Below are 21,669 nucleotides of genomic sequence, written 5' to 3' on the forward strand. Positions count from 1 at the left end.
AGTGTTTGTCCCCAGGCACAGTATCTAAGTGAAGATTGCATTTCCTTAGGGGGAAACTCACACATTTGTGCACATCCGCAGTGTGCTGTATGTGCAAATTAACATGAAAGAGGCAACCCAACTGGAAAATTCACGCTCATGCAAAAACACACCAGCATGCAAACATGTCACGTTTTTCTCTAGTGTTTGAATGTGATTTTGTCAAGACACTGATGTTATGTTTTGGGGATGATTTGTTAAAATATTAAGAATCACTGATCTCATCCGCCCACCCACCCACACACACACACTCCCCCCGGCGCGTGCACACACATGAGCAAAAAGCCATAACTACATGCCCCCACCTCTCCATCCCCACACCATGTCATAAACCACCAGAGAATCGTAATAAGACATTGCAGCACTGTTGCAGCACAACAGGCAGGATAATTTGTACTCCAGTGGCTTTTACTTCTAACCATTTACACACACACCCCTACACACCCCCACACACGCCAAACACACACAGGTAATCCACAGGTAGATGTTTTGGAGGATTTTTTTTCACTTGAATTAAGATGGAATTAAGTTAATTTTTCATTCAATCTTGACCGTGCAAAGATTCAGAGCGCACGTGGGAGAGAAAACCTGCAACTACTTCAACAAAAGCCTACCTCTCCATCTGGAGAGTTCTCACTCTAGTCAGCACACACACACACACACACACACTTTCAATCAGTTACTTGGCTTCCTCTGAGCTGTGGTCACTAGCCAAAAACAGCACCAAAAAAACAAAAAAATCAACATTAACATCTTTGCATCATTTCTGTTCCAGAGGAAACAAGTGTGAAAGCTTTACCTTGAGTCCCCTGCGGATCCTTTAGAAGCTGGACTGAACATCTTGCAGTCAGTGGATGGTGCAGCATCAGCAGAAGAGCAGAAAAAAGGAGAAAGAGATGGTGAGTGTGTGTATCTGTGGGAAACAAGAAGAGAGAGGGAGAGAGAGTGAGGGGAAACGGAGCACATATAGGGGGTGGGTACAGCAATGAAGCCCAGGGTAGGGCAGCATCATGAGATGAGAAACAGTGAGAAAATGCGTATGGGTGTGCGCGGGTGTGTACGTGTGTGTGAAAGAATTGGAGACAGTGTTACCATGGAGAGGGCTACGCCTAACTCTAAAGCCTTTTAAGGCCAAATGAAGAAAAACAGAGAGAAAAAAACTGAGGTTGGGAGAAAAGAAAAGGGCAGGTTATGTTTTTAGGCAAAGGCAGAAAAGGACAAACTAAATGAGCAAAACAGAGTTGGTGGACAAGGAAATAAACAAGGACAAAGAGAGAGGAAGAGATAAGGGCACTGAAAAGTTTAAATATCACAACCTGTCGCAAGATACATCGTTATCCGACAGAGACAAAAACACCACATTAGCCTCTTTACATGTACATGTACAGACATGGCAAAAACAAAGAACAGGCTCCATCAATTCCAGGGTTTCAATGTGTTATTGTGGTCTTAACTAGGTTCTTAAATTATTCTAATTTAATCTTAATTTATCAAAACATAAAACAGATTCAACTTGTGTCATTATTTATTACACAAGTCTAAGCTTAAGTTTAGTGGTAGGTTCACCTTCAGCCCTAAAAGAAAAATTGAGCTTAAAACATTAATTTCCACAAAGCTATTACACTTTAATGCTCTTAGTTTTCAGATTGTTGGTGTGAAATTTAAAAAAGATCAAATCTAATAACATATCCCCACTTTCTCTTTACTCTTATACTTACAGACAGATGAGTGGATGGAAAACACTAAAAAAAGTGCTGTTTTTAAATACTTAGTACTTTGTAAAACATCCTTCTACTATGATTTCCCCTGCTAGTCTTTCAGAGTATGTTTCTTTGAGCTCTTCACATCTAAAGACAGAAGTTTTAGTCAATTTTTCTTTGTAAAACAGCTCAAACTCAGTCTGAGTGGATGGGGGGTGTCTGTGAATGCCAATTGTCAAGTCACTGCATTTAAGTCCAGACTTTGACTGCCATTCTAGCACATCAGTACAGTTTGATATGAAACATGTCATTGTACTCATTGGTTTTCTATTTTTCATAAATCTGCACTACTGTGTGATGGTCCATAACACCAAATGCCAGTACAATGTAACAATGTCTGTAGATATAATGGGATACATTTAAAGATGTTGAAGGCGTGTAGATACAATTTAAGGCATGGTAAGTATTTTATAGCATGTGTTTTATGCAATGGGAGTTACAAAGAAAAAAAAACATTTTTTTTTATCTGCTTAGCATGTTTGAATGGTAAATAAACATCAAATATTCCGAAAATGCTAAATTACATGCATACACAGTGAACATGATGTGACTTTCTTCAGGATTGGTGAATTCACTGCTTTAACCTCAGAGATTGTGCTGAAAGGGTTTACTCTAAAGGTCAGTGATTCTGATATTTAACACACAGGGTCAGTGGCACACACACTCAAGCAGCTAACACCATGGGATAATGGTTGTGTTTTATTCAATAAAGTGGATTCCCTTTTGCAATACAAAAGCTGTCAATTCAGCTGTTCATGTGTGTGGCATGTGACTGATGTGCAGCTCAGAGGCTACAGCTTTCCATTAATGGTTCTAAACAGAAAAAACATCAGCCCCTTTAAACTGTTTCTTATTGATTCTGTCTTTTTTTTGTTTGTTTTTGCCTGCAGCTCTAGCAACACACATGGACAGGGAAGTCTGACTGAGAGAAAAAGCAAGAGCGGATAGCGGGTTTAATGAAATCTTTGTTGCTTAATTAATAGCGAAAAGCAAGACCAGGTGAATACTCACACAGTGTTGGTCATTCTTTGTCCAAAGCACACTTTTTTTAATTTGTTGAATTAATTTTGAGAATGCTTTTCTTCTGATTTCCACACAGCTTAATTCTTAGGTCTCCTTTGTTCTAATTGGTCCAACTGGTTGGCGTTGTCTTGGAAACCAGTTTAAAAAGTGTTGGCTTGGGTTCTGCCAAAGGTTCAGATAAAATTAGCTGCAGTGACCATTTGGAGCCAGTATGGTACCATTTATGCACACAGAGAGCGGTTAACACACAGAACACCATGTTGTTGAGCAGGGAAATCATTTGTTTTGTTTTAGTCAATAATGTTCCAGATCTAATGTTTGCAGAGGATATGAACTCAAACTCCTCTGAATAGAGATAAAAGGTCTTACATTAAAGAAAGGAAAATACCCAAACCATACAAGTACAAATTGAAGAACTATTTTTATGATCCAAACCACAGGTTGGCAGGTGTTGGATTGTGACAGCTGGTATCGCTGCTTCATGGTGTCTGCCATAGTAACAAGTCGCCCCCATAGGCCCAAATCTGTCTTACTAACAAGTGATGTGTCAGAAGCTTAGTCAGGGCAAGCAGATGGCACCTGCCATAGCCTATATGCCCAATTATTTATAGGCCCTTCTTTCATAGTTAGTTTTTCTTGACATAATCAAAACATCAAAACCTGCAAGTAGCGTCTTTGATTTCTGTTTGCCATGACAACTTCCTGAATCTTCATTGCATAGCTGCAGCAGGGTGTCAGTTACTTCACATTTACCAGCTTCTCTTCCTTGATAAGAATCTCCAGTTCCAAAACGTCCCAACAATTTCCAGTTGGATTGAGATGTGGTTACTGTGGAAGTCATTGGAATGAAATGCTTGTGGAACCAGTTTGAGAAGATTTGAGCTTTCTGGCACGGTGCATTATCCTGCTAGACATAGTCATCAGAAGATGGCCACTGTGTTCATAAAGGGATGGAGACAGTGAGCAAAAATACACAGGTAGTCTGAAGAATTTAAACATCAGTTGATACTAGGGTCTCCAAAAGTGTCTGACAGCAGCACTACCCATTTCCCACCTGACTAGTTGCATTTGAAATACTGGGATCAATGGTCATTAGAGGAAGCAACATTTGTCATTTTAGTTTCTGTTGTCTTTCTAGCATCTTGAACTAGTCTTCACATTCTTTTCTAACATCAATACGACATTTTCAATCACACAACTGCTGCTTGCTGGATATTTTGATTTTTCAGACCATTCAGTGTAAACCTGAGAAGCAGTTTTTTAAATCATATAAAACTGCTGTTTCTTGAATTAATGGCACCCTGGGTGAGCCCATACTTCTGTAAATACCAACCATTCAAAATGCAAGAAATTATCTTTGATTCTGATTCAGAATAAAATGTAGCAATTGCTGATGCATGTTAACATTTTGTATTAAAGCTTTGTATTAGTATGTACTTTTCCTCTGCTTTTTCCTCTTCCATCCTTTACATTTTACAATCTGGACCTTCTATGACACCATTTATTATCATGGTGGACTGCTGTGAAGACAACTAGTGACACTAAACGTACTCCCCAACAGCAAATTTTGTCTTCCTAATACAACTCTACCAAAGCAGCACGACACCAAATTTACATAATTTAAGTGTGCTGTATTTCAACTTGTGAAATATAAAGCTTTCTTGTTTTATTTTGTGTTGTTCAAGAAATGTGTTTATCGGAGCTGCAGCTTTAGTGCGCCAGATTCTGCAGCAATGACCTTGTGTAGGAGGAAGTATGCTCCAGCAGACTCCTTTGTGTCTTCTTTTCTCTACAGAGTCCAACTATTGCTCAGCTGCAAGGTTTATTTAATATTATTAACAATTATTATTATAATGATGATATCTTTGTAATCAAGATCAAGATATAATCATCATTTGGTTGTGTCCATCTTTTGTCTCAATCATTCGTCATCTTGCTTTAAATTTATAATTGATTATTGATCCCGAGAAGCCAAGTTCAAGGGAGAAGGTAGAAAAATAATAAAAAAGGAACTTCTATCATTTTGAAATCAGGTGATGTGTATGCTATAGCCAAACCTTCATTACTCTCGTCACTCAGTGACTGGTTGTGTCGCCACACATGACAGGTAGACCTGCTTTGAAGAAAAATGTTTAGAGACAGAATTTTTCATTGCTAATAAATTATGCAGTTTAGGTTCTCTATATATTTTTTTCTAACTACATTGGAAATGCAAACCAATGAAATCAATAATAGGCCACAGAATAATTAAAGGTGCACACACAGGTAAACCAAAATAATAATAATATATTTTTACTTCACAATAAAAGCAAAGACAATACAAAATAGAAGAAACAAGTAAAAATGAACATAGTTGATCTAGGGCTGCAAAATACTAGAAAACCTTTTGATAATAACCGATATTGCAATGACTATATCAGGTGTTTTTTCCTTTGCATCTGATACAGATGCAGCATCAGGGTAAAGGGAAGTGCGAAGGCGATTTATGTTCCAGAGATGGAAATATGCAAGATTATTAACATGAGATTGGAAAGATAATGTGCTGTCTAGGATGACACCCAAACTCTTAACCTGAGGGGAGAGGAACCTGTAGGAGTTGTTGATGGTGAGAGAGATTTTGTTAGCTTTTGATCATTTAGATTTCATACCAACGGGGAGAATTTCAGTTTTATCGTCATTAAGTTTGAAGTGAACCAAGATTTTACTTTAGATAGGCAGTTGGAAAAAGATGAGGCTGGAAGAATGGATTTACTGGAGAGGTAGAACTGGGTCCCAGTCACAAAATCATGAAAACATGTTAAATTTATGAACTATGGTCTGTGGGGAGGATGTAAGTGATGAAGAGGAGGGGCCGAGGGACGGAGCTCTCCGGGGACGACAGAGATGACAGAGGGAAGTTGAGATCTGAATGGCTGGAGTTGGATGACCTAACTGCGACCTCAGAAATATGACTCGAAATTCGTCTGGTGGTGCAGGAAAAGTTGAGGGGGGGGGGGGAAGCAAAGAAATTGGTTGAATAGTCAGTTGAATAGAAGTGTGGAGGTATTCGGGTATCTGGTGATTGGGTGAGTTTGTTTCTGTTGTTTTTTTGTAACAGAATCACAGGGTTCCCTTCATTGGAACAAATAATACAGAAACCTCAGAGTCCCAGAGCATCAGTCGTCACATTACAACCCAACAGGACATTCCCAGCTTCCACACACACTGTCACGCAAACAGCTGAGGAAAGAAAACATAAGTTAGTGTCTCAATAAGGTCAAACATCAGTGCAGGTGTGCCAAGAAAGAAATTAAATCTGGTGTTTATGTTTAAGGACAGTGATTACCTTTCTCAGCTCTGAGCCACGATGCAGCCTTCATAGCAAGAAGTTCCCATTCAACCTTCACATCCTTTTGATATCCATGAAGCCAAATTAGAGCCAAAATGGTGCCCCACACTTTCCTTTTGGCCTAGTTCACCAAAATAAAAGAAAGGAATGTTGGAAAAATAAAAGAAAACCTATCATGGAATCTGTTTTTTCTTTGATTTTAAGTTCATTTTATGTTCTTTTCCTCATGTTTTTGCTGTAAAATGTCATGCTTCATTTTCCTGCTCAAATATAGCTCATCTTTTACGTGACGCCAACCCACCGATGAAGGCCTTGTTTTTACCAACTCCTCTGTGCTTTTTCCAAGAGCAGCAGCCAAACATGGATCAAGCAGCCAGCAGCCAGAGGCATCCTGCAGCGAAACGAGCTCCAGCAGTGGTTCTCTTGCTGGCTTTGTGGGCCCACAGTCTCCTTTATCACAAAAAGATGTTTTTGAAGAGAATATCAAAAGTTGAAATCAAAAACAGAACACCTTAAGCATGTTTACATAAATTTGAAAACGATTATGCAGACTGCTGTTAAAAAGACACATCCATCCTGCTGCTTGATGGTACAGAATTAAAATTGTAAATGCAAATTGCATTTATAACATCAAACACTTAAAACAAACAAAAGAATCTTGTTTTCTTACCTGTATTTTCAATAGATTCACTTTGGCTCTTCTTGAAGCTGGAAGCTTTTGGTAAAAAGAAGAAAAAGAAAAAAAAAAAAAAAATATATATATATATATATATATATATATATATATATATACACAATCGTTTTACTAAATTTAAACTGAGCTCATTTTTACAACACACATGTATGCTTACAATGCATGGTTGAAAAACATACTGAGCCCATGTCCATCTTTGATGTCATTGTCAAAACAAAATTACTTGTTACTGTGAGACTTTTTACCTCCGGTCTCAATAAATAGTTGTCTAAATTAAGGGGTTGATTTTTCTTGATTTTTCAGTTAGAGCTTATGCAGAAAAAGAGACACAGTTATTTCATGGCTTTTTACTCATTTGTAAAAAACAAAAAAAAACAAAAAAAAGTGCACTAAATAGGGGGAATGTGGCAATGTCTTTGAACATTTATACGAGCCTTTCAGGTGATTACTTCATCCATTTAGAGAGATAAATACAAGCAAGCACAAACTAAGAAATAAAATCACATGTTGAATATATATCAATTTTTAACCATGTTAAATAAACATCTGATATCCGTATGTTTCTTGATGTTGCTTACCTGAAAGTAGATTGTTTTTCCAAGCTTTTCCTGAAGATAAGAAATAGATTTTTTTTAAAATACTTTACTCATAATTTTTAAATAAAAATAAATATGTACTGTATGTAAATATAAAGATAATGGCACATTTGGTGAATTAAATTAGCAAGGTGAAACAGTATAATAACTAATACAGCCAATGTCCTACGGGCCAGATACTTATCCAGCAGTGCCCTCTGCAGGTCAAAATGTGATAATACATACAGATATAATACATGCATATAAAGGAAGAAATGTCAGGGCTTGTTGCTTACCAAACTTACTAGCTGATGTTCTTTTTCTGATAGACGAGCAAATGCGTCTGAAAACTAAAGAAAGAAGAAATTATTTAAAAGTCATTGTGTTTTAGCACATAAAAAAAACCCATTTCTTTAACATTCCCAAGCTGTCTGATACACAATACTTAGTTTGATCTCTTAAAAAAGGTTAAAATGTCAAAAAAGGTTCAAACTTACTGTTTTTATCGGCCCATAAATCATCAAACATCAGACCAATCAAACCGCCACGAAGCAACGGCACTGTACCAGAAAACAGTAAAGAGTTACACACCATTAGATAAAAAACATTACATTCCTGCCATGAAACAGGAAGTACCAACAAAAGGACCTCTGATCAGAATTATGTACTCAACACACAACATGTAACAATTTTAAAAATGCCTCTTTTCAGATTGAGCCACATGTAGCCACTCACTGTATGTAGGATTCTCCCTGTAGATCAGCGGACCTCGAACAGGTTCCCCATTGCTTTTGTCGACGGCAATGAAGGCGGTGAAGATGCTGCTGACTCCAGACTGGACACTGAGGTCCACCACCTTCTCTATTTCTTCAGCCAGCTTCCCGTGCTCCCTTTGCTCCTGCTCCAGGGAGCGGATGAGAGTCCGAGCAGCCAGCCTGTGGATTGTGGAGCTGCGCAGAAACAAAACAAATAATACATAAAATATTTCCCCTTATACATAGGGGAAAAAAATAGCCCCATGTGTATTTTTCTGTCTAAATTTAAATTAAAAGCAACCATTATTTTTTAAACATAACATTTTGTCACCAGAGTTGTTAATACACTACCAAGTGAATGGCATATCTTCTTTCAGGTCAAAGTCTAGATCACATGCAGGCTGTAGAGAGAAGTGCAGCTGGTTCTGACATGGATGACCCGCTGTGGTAAACCTCACTGTCAAACACCCATCAGCTGCTTCAGAACACTGAGAAAACACAACAGAAAATCCAGGTGTTACTTTGATTGCACACCAAAAGAAAAGTACATTCATAGTCAATCCCAGAACTGTGTTGCTCCTTGCCTCTCCGTTGAGTTGAGCAAAAATCAGTGACCTCTGACCCTGGAAAAGTGCTGTAAGTGGTGGAGACAGAGCGGTGGCAGACACACCCTCGGGTAAATCCCACGACAATGAAATGTCAGTGACGAGCGGCTGCAAGGCGAATCTCAGGGACTGCATCACCTGAGGAGAAATTTTAAATTTCTCTCAATAACTTAATCATATCTAAACTGTGAACATGAGTGGTGAGAGATTATCATTTTGAAAAATAAATTCAGGTTACCAGCAAGGCTCTTATGGCATCACTTTAGATCTCTTTTTAAAATAAAATAACAGACTTTAAACATTTCAATAGATTTTCAGACCTTAAGTTTATTTTTTGAATATTGTTTGTCTTTTTTTCAGTGTGTGTAAATATCTGGGTTGAACTGTGTGACTTTTCGGGGAAAAACATTTCTGTCTGTGTGCAGAGTCACCATGTGAAACTCCTGACTTGTGAAACTAAACACAGACTTTCAAATTAAAGCTGAAGTAATTTCCAAAAAAATATCAGTAATGTAATCATTAATGATTGCCTCCAATTTATTATTTAAACTGATGCCACTAATTTGTTCTGTAGTGTTCGGAGTTTATCAAAGTTTTTTTTTTAATTCTGTCTACCATTTGCATTTTTAGTGTTCTGTATTTGTTAATGCACTGAAGTTGCCTAAATAAAGAAAAACACACAGCTAACTAAATGAAATTAAATTATTCTTAATGCAAAAAATAAACATGAGAATCTTTTCAAGTTATATCTCACTTTTGGTTGCATCCTTTCTTTCCCTATAATAAACTGAGCGTGTCCGCCTCCCTCTCTGGCCATCCCATTGATAAGTTCAGAACTGGCACCTTCTCCAATCCCAAAAGAGAAACACCTAGAGTACAGAAGCATATGCTTTCTACACATTTGTAAAATTTGCCACATTTTACAACACATCAAAATTGGACTGGTGTCCAGAGCTGGACACTATTGTTTTGTAGTGGTGTTTACCTGTGAAATTCAGAGTATTCCTTCACCTCATCCAGAACAGCTTTTGTGTAATTCACCTCACCATCAGTGAAGATGAAGAGCTAAAAATAAGAAGAAATTATTTAAAATTATAACCTGAAGGGAGAAAAAACTGTTTTCAGATGAAAAACTTTAGACATGATACAAAAAAAACTGGATCTGGCAAATTTTCATCTTGATCAGCTGATGATAACACTGCCGTTCTTACTGGTTTAAAGTGATGTTTTAGCATCAGAGAGGCAATTTAATAAGAAGAGCGAGGAAGCAAAGACAATACTTAAAAGGCAACTGAAATTTCTGCAACATGCCTGCAGTTCATCCAGGCTGTGAGAAAGTCTAAACCAACTGCACAAAGTTGCCCTCTAATATCTTTTGAGCTTTTAACCTGCCTACTATGGATTTTGAAATCTCATATTTAAACTACAAATCTGCGCTTTAGATTAAAGTGTGTGTGTAATAAATGAAATCCCAACAGATGCTGACCACACTGAAATTTGAATGTTTTAATAAGCTAGGACTTTAAACTAATCTGAACACATTAAAAGCTTAGTCATAAGTTGAAATATAAACAACACAATCCAATTAATGGCTTAATCTCAGCAATGTTTAAGGAGTTAAATAGAAAGATATGAATAATACCATTGCATTATATTATGACTTCACTATTTTAAATCTCACCTTTTTTCCCCCCTGTCAATTATTTACTTGAATTACATAATTTTTTTAATTAAATAAACTTGAATACTTTAAAGAATTGAAATATAAAAATTCCTAACCCCTGCAGTAAGTGAGAACTGTGCTATGCTTAAGTTTTCCTGCTAGTGTCAGCTTGCTGCCACATGTGTGTTTGTGCATTACTTGTCTGGGATGTTTAGGAATACAAGGCTGTCTGTAAATTTGTCGCAGAGGCTCCAGGATCTCCGATCCTCCCAGATTAGCGTCCATCTCCTCAACCCTTTTCAGAGCTCGTTTAAGGTTCTTCTGATTGTACTTTGCGCTTTTACTGTTGGAGAAACAATGCACACTTACTGCAAGTCTGTAGATCTGTTGAATCAGATTATCTATGAATGTCCATATTAAACTCGTTCTGCATGTATTGGTCCCCCTGGTAAAGATGTGTAAAAAGCCTTAAAATAAAATAATCTAATTGCAGTTATGTGTGCAATGTCACGCACATTAAAAAATAAAAATTGAACATATATAACCAAAGAATACAAAGTCCTACTGGTACAGTAAATGCAGGTTGTGGAAAGTATTAACTGCAGAAATGTCAATAAATATGTCAATCATTTCTTAACATAAGAGTTTCTCCTAACTAAATACATGTAGTTGAATTAAAGTGGAGATTTTGCCACCATATACATTTTAATTTTTTTCTTAATCTTAAGGCTTTTGGTGAATGTTTAGCAGGGGAATCAATAGAAGTAGCAATGTATGCACTGTCCGAACTTACGGGAAAACGTGTTCGTAATGATCTCCAAAACCATAAATATTGAAATAGCAGCCCATGGGTAAACTCTTCAACAGGAGCATCAGAGTGTCCTTCAAGGAAAAAGAAAAGAACATTAATGTCAAGATATGACTAGAGGGCCATAAATCATAAAATGTTTCTTCTAAAAGATGACCTTGGCACTGGCTATGCGACTCTGACGACTTCCACAATATGTCGGGAAATCCATGCTCCCCGATCGATCCAGTAAGAACACAAACTCTCCACAGGAGTTAAAATTAGACATCACAGATTCAGGAAATTCAGGATACAAGCTCACCATTACCACTGGATCACCCATCAGAGTGCCTGAAACAAATGTGAAGGCCACGTACCATCACAAGTTTGCTATTCCTCCTGTGATTGTATACAGCTAGTCAACAACATGGACAAAGTAAGCATTTAGTTTGAAAAACACCATCATAATTAGCTTTCCCAGTCGCAATACCAATAACGGATGCAAGTCTATTGATTTTTAGGCTTTGTGAATAATTGTTAAGCCTCTGACATTAGCTGGCTTGAACGGTTTTCGCACTCCAACATGCAAATTCACATTTGCAAGATAGGTGAGGCTTAAGTTCTACTTTTTTCTTTATTATTGTTTTTGTTTTCTTCGTTTATTTTTGTAATGTCTGATTTTAATAAATCTGTGCAATCACTAAAACTAGAAGTGGGAATTCAGCTTGTCGCTTTTTGACTCTGAATTTGTTTTCTTTTACCAGTTTTTTGATAGACTCTGCAGATGTGAATTAGCTTATCATTAAAACCTGGTGCAGCACATTATATTGTGACGTTTATCCATGATCTGTACATGAAAGTGTGTTACTTTCAAGGAATTATTATTCATGCAGACACACCCTCTTTAAAACTCAATTTGAGATTCCAAAATGAAGGCTTCATATTAAGATTTTATTTATCTGACAATTAAACTGTAACAGTAACACAATTAGCAAGAAAGACATGGGTCATGATAGTGGCATTGTTCATGCTTGCTCTTTCACTTGACCAGGAGAGACAGATAATTGACATCGTAGTGGACTTTCAAACAGTAATGCCAACTGTGAAAATTCTCACTAATACATACTGCATAAAAAAGGTTCCTCATACTTGTGCTTTAGAGCATTAATTACAAAGATGGGTGGCTACAAACCTTTTACAATACTTCTAAGCTGTTTTTAAAGAGATGAAACATCGCCTAATCTTGTAAAAAGGATAAACAAATAATAAACCATCTCTACCCACCAGGTTTGGCAGAGGCCTGTCCTGCCTCCACCACAGCAGAGGGCCGGTGGGTATCTTTGTAATAAATCAGTAGCTCAATGTCTCTGTCAAACTTGTGTCCTGTAGCCAACTTCACCTATAGTTCAAAAACACAAAAATAGAATTAAAGTGATTTATCTTGTATGTACCAATCACACCCAGCAGTAAAATCAGCTCTCTACCCACCGTGGCCTGAGTTTGATCAGCGTTGAGATACTGAAGGGGCTCCAGAGGACAACTGGACTCTATTTTAGAGATTGGACGAGGAGAGGACACTCTGGCAAAAAAGGACAGACTGTAGGGCACCAGAGAGGCTGGAACAGAGGTCACCTGGACACTGGGACCTTCACTACCTGGAAACATGAGACAGAACAGACATACAGTGTGTTTTAATAGCGTTAGCACCATAAATTCACAGACACTGACAAAAATACGTCCACGGGTGTGCCTCCAATTAACCCAGGGTTTCCAAAGCAATTACTTCATCACTTGGGCTTCTTCTGACTGTTTAAAAATAGCTGTCATTCTGTATATTAACTTCTGATTCTGAAGACATTAAAAAAAAAATCACCTACATATCCTTTATCTCATTATTGTGGCATTTGGCAAATAGAAATAATTTTGGTAATTCTAGCTAACCTAAAGCAAAAAGAAGTTTGGTTGGATGCAACTTCAGCCAGTGAACAAAAGGTGCATGAGGCTTTTTCTTCAGTGTATGTAAACTTTTGATTTTCAACTGTTTGTCTTTCTTGAACAGAAGAAAGAATTAAGTAACTTGGCTCAGTTTGTTGACATTGTATTCTGCAAATATTTCATACTTGCAACATTTGCTTGGAGCTATTCTGCAATAACAGGAAATGACTACCTTGTGTTGCGTAATAAAGCTGAACACTACACACAGTGGAAATTTCAACCACTGTATGGCCCTAAACTTAGCTAAAGGTAGAAATTCCCAGAAAAACTTCAGGATTTTTTTGTGTTTGTTCATTCAGCAGTCCAGAAATGTGTTAAAATTTACACCAAGATGAAAAATGAGCCATTTATTCCTAAAATAAAGCTCAAATGTGACCTCATTATCCAACATTTTCTTTCACAGTGGAGGACAGCCGCAACTGTTTGAAGTTTGGCATTTTTAAGTATTTTGCTAAGTATTATAAAGTTGATTTCTGACTGTTTCCCTACCCTGAGGTTGGTATCGAGGGTTGAGAACAACAGGCAGACAGAACCTCAGCCCATCATCAGCCTGCACAGCCAGCTCAGTGACGTACTCCAGCCTGATGGAGGCGCTCTCTCCTGGAGGCAGATTGCCCACAGTCAGAGAGAAGATATCTGGACTCTCATCACTCTCCTCCAATTCGAATACCTTCTGACCAGAGCTCACAGCGTCGTCATACACCTGCCGAGCCTGGAGTCCACAAGAAACATGTCGGCAATGTCCACTTCACTGTGACTTAGCTCCTTTATAGAGAGGACATTTGAGTCCAGCTCACCTGCTGTCTGTCCATCACCTCAGCTACAATGTGTGTTTCTCCAATCTGAGCACTGAAATGACACACAGCAGCATCTCCAGGCAGAGGGAAGACAAAAACTGTCTCCAGAGGTTTGTCCTCTTTATTCTCGAAGTTCAGAGTGGAGACCAGAGTGGCCACGTGGTCCTTCACCTCCAGCAGAACATCAATGCTCTTCAGAGGAACTGAGAAAGAAAGATCTGATTGTTGCTGTCAAATGACAAAACACACTGAAACATTATTTCAAACTATCTTTGAAATCAGGCTTAATATTATGATTTGCATCATGGCATAATAAGATAAGAATTTTGTTGCTTCTAAATTTAGTTTCTAAGACTACAGCCATTCAGTTCTACCTAAACAGAAAAATGTCTAAAAAATAATAAATAAACTACAAATAAAGTTTTTGCACATTACCTGAATCTTTTTCAGCGGTCAGCAGACAACATAGATTGGACATTCTTCCTGAACTGAGTTTGTGAGAAGGAAACAATTTATTGGAAAATTATAAATAAACACAAACCTAATTCGAGATTTAAACATTGTAACTTATTGATGGGTTAACATAAATGAAGGTTTACAGTGTTACAAATATGAATTTCTTAAACCTTTATGAAGGGCTCATAGTGGTCAGCTTTGGGCGCTGAAACTCTGTATTGTTTACTACATTTTAAAAGATAACGCTACACATCCTGGGCTGCTATAGTTAACCCAAAACACACATACCTTTACAACAACGTGCCTGTATTCAGGAGACAGGAGCAGCCAGCTCTTCCGAAGGAAGTTTTTTTGTGAATCCTTCAGGTTTCAGTGTCTGTTATTTACTCAAGTCTCGCACGGCGTCACAGTCACTCCTCTTGGGAGCGCTCGTTTTAATACATGGGATTGGAGAAGGGGGCGGTGCTATTTCCCTGGTTCAGTTTACCATCCACAACCACCAGGGGGACAAGTTTGCCAGGGGGACAATAAATGGATTATTTCTAATTTTTACCAATAATCTCGACTTTTACATGAATGTATTACAATGAAACTATTCTAATATATTTAGATTTTTTTAATTTATCATTTAAGCATTTAATTCTTCGGTTAATAGTCTACTTTGAGGGTTCCCTTTATTGAATTGCTTAAAAATATTCTCAAGAATTGAAGGATTTTGTTGAGTTTGACTGTCATGTGGCTTTACCTATAAGTGAGGGATTATGGATAGAATTTATGATCAGTGTTCGTTATTTTAGTCATTTTTTTAGCATTGTTCTTTTAAACATGTCTTGTTACAGTTGTGTTATATCTATTTGGACTGGGTCTTACTTGGGAGTTAAAATTCTAAAATGCATTCTTCGCGTTATTATTTCATCACATTTCATTCTCTTCTTTGTAATTTATAACGTTCAATAACATTGAAATACGAAATATGACCACAGAGATTCTAATGTTTTTTTGTTTTGTTTTGTTTTTTTGACGGGTTAGAGTTAGGGTATAGACCAGGGGTCTCAAACTCCAGTCCTCAAGGGCCGCAGTCCTGCAGTTTTTAGATGTGCCACAGGTACAAAACACTGGAATGAAATGGCTTAATTACCTCCTCCTTGTGTAGATCAGTTTTCCAGAGCTTTAATGACCTAATTATTCTGTTCAGGTGAGGTGCAGCAGAGGCACATCTAAAAGTTGTAGAACTGCGGCCCTCGAGGACTGGAGTTTGAGACCCCTGGTTTAGACGGTCTGAAAAGTTTAGGAGCGGCACGTAGAGGTCCGCGTACGGGACGGTGTCCTGAGCTGTGGTGAGGGGGTTTTGCACTGTAGTTTGGTCCCTGTAGTCTTGAGAGCAGGACTTTTTTTTGGCATAGCTGGAGGTTCTGGCTCTTTTCAGGATGTGATTGGCATGCTAAAAGTCATCGCATTTCTAAGGAAGTCTTCTTGGTTACCTGGTTTGCATGCAGTCAAGCCCATCTTTTCACATACCCGGTTGAACTTTGTACGTTTTCTTGAAAAGATTTTTAACTGACTATTTTAAAATAAAAATATTTATTTTGATAGTGTCAATGTCTCAAACAAATTAAGAAAACTTTATTATAAATTTTTGCTCACTTAAAATCTGCTTCTGTTTAACTTCCCAAAATTCATCTAAAGTCTGAGATTTTTGAGATGCTTGTGGTGAGACACACTCTAAATGCCAAAGTTCCACAATATTTGAAATTGCTTCTCATTCCTACTTTGCGGTACTTTTTGAGTTCCCAGGCCATAATGTGGTATATTGGGGTAAAGGTGACCTAATATTTGTTATATCTATCTCATCATATATATTTGACTTCCATGTACCACAAAACACAACCATTTACAAGATTAATTTATTTAAAGTAATTAAATCTGATTTTTAAATGCAATATTTACTTCACTGTCATGTCCCCTTAATAAGTTTAAGATTTTCCTGATTAATTTTAAATGTTTTCTTTCCGTTTGCTTGTGATATCACAAAAAGTTGCTGCCTACTTTAAAGCTTTTTAACCCATTTCTCCCTGAAGTTGTCTGCCTCACAGGAACAATGATGAACTGCTGCGCTCTGCTCACTGAAAAGAAGGAACCAGGTAATCAACTGTTAGAAAGCAAACTACACTTGGTTTCTTCTCAGAAAGTCTTTTAAGCACAGAAACTGTGAAGTGTAATAAGACACTCATAAGATATATTTCTATGGTTCATTCTTGTCTTTCTTTTGCTGATTTAGTTCCTCTGAAGAGCATTGATGCTCAGCTGGAGGTGAAGGACCACGTAGCTACTCTGGTCTCCACTCTGAACTATGAGAACAAGGAGGACAAACCTCTAGAGGCTGTGTTTGTCTTCCCTCTGCCTGGAGATGCTGCTGTGTGTCATTTCAGTGCTCAGATTGGAGAAACACACATTGTAGCTGAGGTGAAGGAGAGACAGCAGGTGAGCTGGAACAAAGATGTCTTTTCTATAAAGACGCTAAAACACAGAAAAGTGAACATTGCTGACATGCTTCATGTGGACTGCAGGCTCAGGAGGAGTATGATGATGCTCTGAGCTCCGGTCAGCAGGCCTTCCTGTTGGAGGAGAGTGAGCAGAGTCCAGATATCTTCTCTCTGAAGGTGGGCAGGCTGCCTCCAGGAGAGAGCGCCTCCATCAGGCTGGAGTACGTCACTGAGCTGGCTGTGCAGGCTGATGATGGGCTGAGGTTCTGTCTGCCTGCTGTGCTCAACCCTCGATACCAACCTCAGGGTAGGAAAACTAGTCAATAGATGGATGCACTCGTATACATTTTAATTGCAAACTAAATGACTCCCAGTTTTCTCTCATGTTGTTTCCAGGTAGTGAAGGTCCCAGTGTCCAGGTGACCTCAGTTCCAGCCTCTCTGGTGCCCTACAGTCTGTCCTTTTCCGCCCAAGTGTCCTCTCCTCATCCAATCTCTAAAATAGAGTCCAGTTGCTCTCTGGAGCCTCTTCAGTATCTCAACGCTGATCAAACTCAGGCCACGGTGGGTAGAGAGCTGATTTTACTGCTGGATGTAGTTATTACAAACAAGATAAATAACTTTAGTTTTATTATTCATGTGTTTGAATTATAGGTTAAATTGGGTGGAGGACACAAGTTTGACAGAGACATTGAGCTACTGATTTATTACAAAGACGCCCACCAGCCCTCTGCTGTGGTGGAGGCAGGACAGGCCTCTGCCAAACCTGGTGAGAACGGATTACTTAAGGAGTTACTGATTATTCATTGTTGGAATATGAGAAGGTTTATGTATATTTGTATTTTTTCCATCTTCAACATGTCCCAGGCTCTCTGATGGGTGACCCAGTGGTGATGGTTAGTCTTTACCCTGAGTTCCCCCAATCAGTGATGTCCTCACGCGCTGCCTGCGGAGAGTTTGTGTTCTTGATGGATCGATCAGGAAGTATGGGCTGCCCCATGAACAACAGCACACCGCAAGAAACTTGCATTAGCATTGCACGGGTATTTATCCAAGTTTTAATGGGATAGTTCAAATTATTTTAGAAGGATGATTGTTTAGAGTTGATGACTAGTAATATTTGTTACACCTTCAAAGATTCTTCTGTACGGGTCACAGATTCTATTCTACAAGTAAGAAAATGTAAAAGTCATGCTGTAAAACATTTGCTCCACTCAGTCCTTTATATTTAGAGCAAAACTAATTCAAACGCCTGTATTCACATCTCCAAAAAGACATTTTAGAAAATGTTTTTTCCTTAATACAGACACAACTTAACTGTATGAAACTACTGATGCAAGTCACAAATCAAGCCACAGTGCACGCTTTAGCTTTGCATAATTTGTCATGCTGAAAGTGGAGTATAATGTTTTGTGTCTTGTTGGTAGTATGACTTAAAAAATACAGACCTGGCTCAAGTTGAACCAAGTACAGGAAACTGTTACTGGGACTTCGTGGTAAAAATGAGCACTTTAGTGTTACTAACGCTACTTCATGGACTAATTGCAGTGAAATCGTACCTGCCCTGCTTTTTCCTGCTTAGCAGTGTTGCTGTCAGCATGTTGTGGGTCACATAGAGCATATCCTCTCATTGGTATTGTAGTTTAACTAAAAGCACAACAGTATTGGACATTATTTAGAAATTAGTCCACTTGCAAAAAATCACAATGTAAAAGCAAAAAAACAAACAAACAAAAAATCTACTTTTGGTCTGGAACAAACAAGAGAACCACTGGACTTTCCTGGTGTGATACACATGTTGACATGTTCAGGTGGGAAGGGATTTTCTTTTGGCCATTTCCTGAATCCTGACTACTTTGCTTAAATATTTTGCCAGAGGTGCCATTCATTCTTGAGGACATTTTGACTAAAGACTTTTATGTAAATAACCACTCAGTGCTGACTTGACAGCAATTAAAAGCCTTATAAAATGACACAACTGATATATTTAAGTTGGAGTGTCATAATATGGCCAAAGTCAAATTGAGTAGATTTGTCGACTCTGGATTAGATGTTAACTGTTCAGAAAGTCTTAAATTGTTATGAAATAAATAAAATAAATAATTAAATTGAACTACATCTTTATGTAATTTGTCAAAGCATGATTCCTTCTCTTTGTAAGTGTGTTCTTTACTTCCTGTCTTTCTTTAGGATACTCTGCTGCTCCTGTTGAAGAGTTTACCAATGGGCTGCTACTTCAGCATTTATAGTTTTGGTTCCTCCTTTGAGCACATCTTCCCGTGAGTGACATCTAACTCCCAGTCCTAAACACCCTTTAATAAGTTTCTTTTTCTTATTTCATTTTTCTTTGACTAACATTTCCACAGGAAATTTCATGTAAAACTTGGTAACTTGGTGATTGTTTTAATAGATTATGGCATGTTTTGTGGCTTTTGATGTTTATCATAATTTTATTTGACATATTCCGTACTTTATTTGGCAGTAAGAGCGTGGAGTACAGTGAGAAGACCATGAAGGAGGCTCTAGAAGAGGTTGAAAAGATGGAGTCTAATCTTGGAGGAACAGAGATTCTTCAGCCTCTTAAACACATTTACAGCCAAGCCTGCATTCCCAAACATCCTCGACAGGTCAGATATACACACTTTTATTGCACCAACTCTTGAAGTTGCACCAGCAAATAATGACCTTTATCACATCTATGTAAAATGAACAATGTGGTTGTTCACCACAATGACTCCTACTGCTTTACTCATTTCTGAAATGTTAGACAAACTTGTTTTCTCCAAAGCTCATTTACATCTCCTCCCTCAGTTGTTTGTCTTCACTGACGGAGAGGTGGGGAACACCAAAGAAGTTACTGATCTTGTTAAGAAGAATGCAGACTCCCACAGGTGAAACCATAAACACACAGATCCCCAGTCTGGTTCATGTTCTGATGTCATTGTGAGTTTGAAATCAAACTCTTGTATCTTAGGTGTTTCTCTTTTGGGATTGGAGAAGGAGCCAGCTCTGCTCTCATCAACGGGATGGCCAAAGACGGCGGAGGTCACGCTCAGTTCATCACTGGGGCTGACAGGATGCAACCAAAAGTAAAAACAAAATTTCTGGAAAAAAAATTCACCAACTCATCAGAATGTAATGATAGTAAAAGTAAATAATTTCACAACTATTGTTTGAATCACAGGTGATGCAGTCACTCAGGTTTGCACTGCAGCCAGCTGTGGAGGACATTTCCGTCTCTTGGGATTTACCAAAGGGAGTGTCCGCCACCGTTCTCTCTCCACCCATTACAGCAATATTTCAGGGTCAGAGATCGCTGATTTATGCTCAGCTTACAGGACCGGTAGGGTCACCAGAATCTCAGTTTATGTTTTCTGTATCATAGCATTTAGCATGACATATTGTTATATTTTTATCTATTTTTGTAATTTTTTTTTTCTCAGAGTTCAGAGGAAGCCGATGGCAGTGTGACAGTGAAGTACAGCCTGGCAGGTCATCCCTCTCAGAACCAGCTGCACTTCAACCTCAAACCTGCAGAGGACTCTGGGTAAACGCCTTATATCCTGGTTTGACAGTATTGACAAGACATATCATAGTCTTGTTGAAATGAGGTAGTATGTCTACAATTTCAAGGATCTGCAACACTGAAATATAAAATAATCATCCAGTCATAGTTGTGATATAACTGGTTCTTAAGAGGCAGAGTCCACTATGGACAAGTCTCTACGCCATTGAGCAGCAACACAGAGACACACTCATAGGTAATTTAGAAACACCAGTCAACCTAAAATGTAGACTTTTGGCCTATGATATGAAGAAGAAATACCAGGAAAAAACTCAAACATTCATAGAGAGAAAATGCAAACTCAATGCAGAAACTCTGGACAGGATTAAAATTCACAACCTTCTTGTTGCAACGTGAAATTACTAACAACTGTGTCGCTATTTTTGCAGCTCCTGATGTGAAATAATAAACATGTTATTTCTAATTTTCCCTTGTTATAAAAACAGTTTTTTTAGATTTGTGGAAAGTTGTGGACATTTTATTTAGTCTTGGGTCTGAAAGCAAAGTGAAAGGATGTCTTGAGGTCACCTCAGTACACAAGTTTAAAATACAGAAAGTATCATATTAGTGATATTACAACAGAAATTGGATTTGATTTACTTTTCAGAAATGTGAAAACATAATCTTCCTGCTGCCATAAATGTTGCTTATTGAATTATTGATGAATAGCAAACAGAGATAAAAAGACTGACCTTCTTCCTGAATTAATGAAAAAAATAGGGAGCGTGAAAACTGAGAAAGCAGAGGTAATTTGTGTTCATAAAAACATTTGATCTCCATCTTTAGATCTTTCTCCTTACTGTCTGCAGATTAACAGTCCACAGGCTGGCTGCTCGCACTGTGATTCGCTCTATGGAGTCAGAGGAGAGGACACGAAGAAGACACCAGGATGAAGAAATGAAGAAGAAGGTGGTGGAGCTCAGCATCCAATCAGGAGTAAGCAGTTGTTTCACTGCCTTCATTGCTGTCAACAAAGACAGCGGCCAGGCAGTTCAAGGACCGCTGGTGCGCAGAAATGTCCCGACAGGTGAATGATTTTCTTTTCCAATCATATATAATAAAATAATAATAATAATACTGCAAAACACTATCTGCTTGGTTAAATTGAATTAGCTATTTAATTTAAACAAGCAGATGCATGTTAT

General features: G+C 38.1%; 3 protein-coding genes across 11 annotated transcripts in view; 1 reads left to right on the top strand and 2 right to left on the bottom strand.

The window, feature by feature from the left end:
• The window catches only part of rap1gap2a (RAP1 GTPase activating protein 2a), a 95,707-nt gene extending 91,028 nt beyond the window's left edge, over positions 1-4,679 (bottom strand). For 2 of the 5 annotated variants that reach the window (XM_028045006.1, XM_028045003.1), the window contains exon 1: positions 839-1,533. In XM_028045006.1, coding sequence (XP_027900807.1) covers positions 839-1,005 — 167 coding nt within the window. In that variant the 5' untranslated portion in view covers positions 1,006-1,533. Of the gene's footprint in view, positions 1-838; positions 1,536-2,810 lie in introns of those variants that run through there. The other 3 variants (XM_028045007.1, XM_028045004.1, XM_028045005.1) reach the window with 3 other exon arrangements.
• A 409-nt stretch (positions 4,680-5,088) lies between these two features.
• On the bottom strand, positions 5,089-15,047 carry LOC114161614 (von Willebrand factor A domain-containing protein 5A-like). Its single transcript, XM_028044992.1, has 21 exons — positions 14,766-15,047; positions 14,457-14,509; positions 14,022-14,224; positions 13,714-13,936; positions 12,718-12,884; positions 12,514-12,628; positions 11,408-11,580; positions 11,236-11,324; positions 10,641-10,785; positions 9,765-9,844; positions 9,534-9,648; positions 8,759-8,917; positions 8,526-8,662; positions 8,155-8,369; positions 7,917-7,979; positions 7,716-7,769; positions 7,423-7,452; positions 6,821-6,865; positions 6,452-6,600; positions 6,148-6,271; positions 5,089-6,041 (listed from the first exon to the last, which is right to left on the bottom strand). Exons 2-21 carry the CDS (start codon positions 14,497-14,499, stop codon positions 5,962-5,964), a joined length of 2,409 nt encoding a protein of 802 aa, XP_027900793.1. The 5' UTR covers positions 14,500-14,509; positions 14,766-15,047; the 3' UTR covers positions 5,089-5,961.
• Positions 15,048-16,512: 1,465 nt separating this feature from the next.
• LOC114161616 (von Willebrand factor A domain-containing protein 5A-like) overlaps positions 16,513-21,669 on the top strand; it is a 56,057-nt gene continuing 50,900 nt past the window's right edge. For all 5 annotated transcript variants that reach the window (XM_028044996.1, XM_028044995.1, XM_028045000.1 and 2 more), the window contains exons 1-13: positions 16,513-16,618; positions 16,756-16,958; positions 17,045-17,267; positions 17,357-17,523; positions 17,614-17,728; positions 17,827-18,002; positions 19,150-19,238; positions 19,442-19,586; positions 19,771-19,850; positions 19,934-20,048; positions 20,144-20,302; positions 20,403-20,506; positions 21,334-21,551. In XM_028044996.1, coding sequence (XP_027900797.1) covers positions 16,576-16,618; positions 16,756-16,958; positions 17,045-17,267; positions 17,357-17,523; positions 17,614-17,728; positions 17,827-18,002; positions 19,150-19,238; positions 19,442-19,586; positions 19,771-19,850; positions 19,934-20,048; positions 20,144-20,302; positions 20,403-20,506; positions 21,334-21,551 — 1,837 coding nt within the window. In that variant the 5' untranslated portion in view covers positions 16,513-16,575. The remainder of the gene's footprint in view (positions 16,619-16,755; positions 16,959-17,044; positions 17,268-17,356; positions 17,524-17,613; positions 17,729-17,826; positions 18,003-19,149; positions 19,239-19,441; positions 19,587-19,770; positions 19,851-19,933; positions 20,049-20,143; positions 20,303-20,402; positions 20,507-21,333; positions 21,552-21,669) is intronic.

The sequence above is a fragment of the Xiphophorus couchianus genome, chromosome 18, assembly GCF_001444195.1.
Source record: "Xiphophorus couchianus chromosome 18, X_couchianus-1.0, whole genome shotgun sequence".
Lineage (NCBI taxonomy): Eukaryota > Metazoa > Chordata > Actinopteri > Cyprinodontiformes > Poeciliidae > Xiphophorus > Xiphophorus couchianus.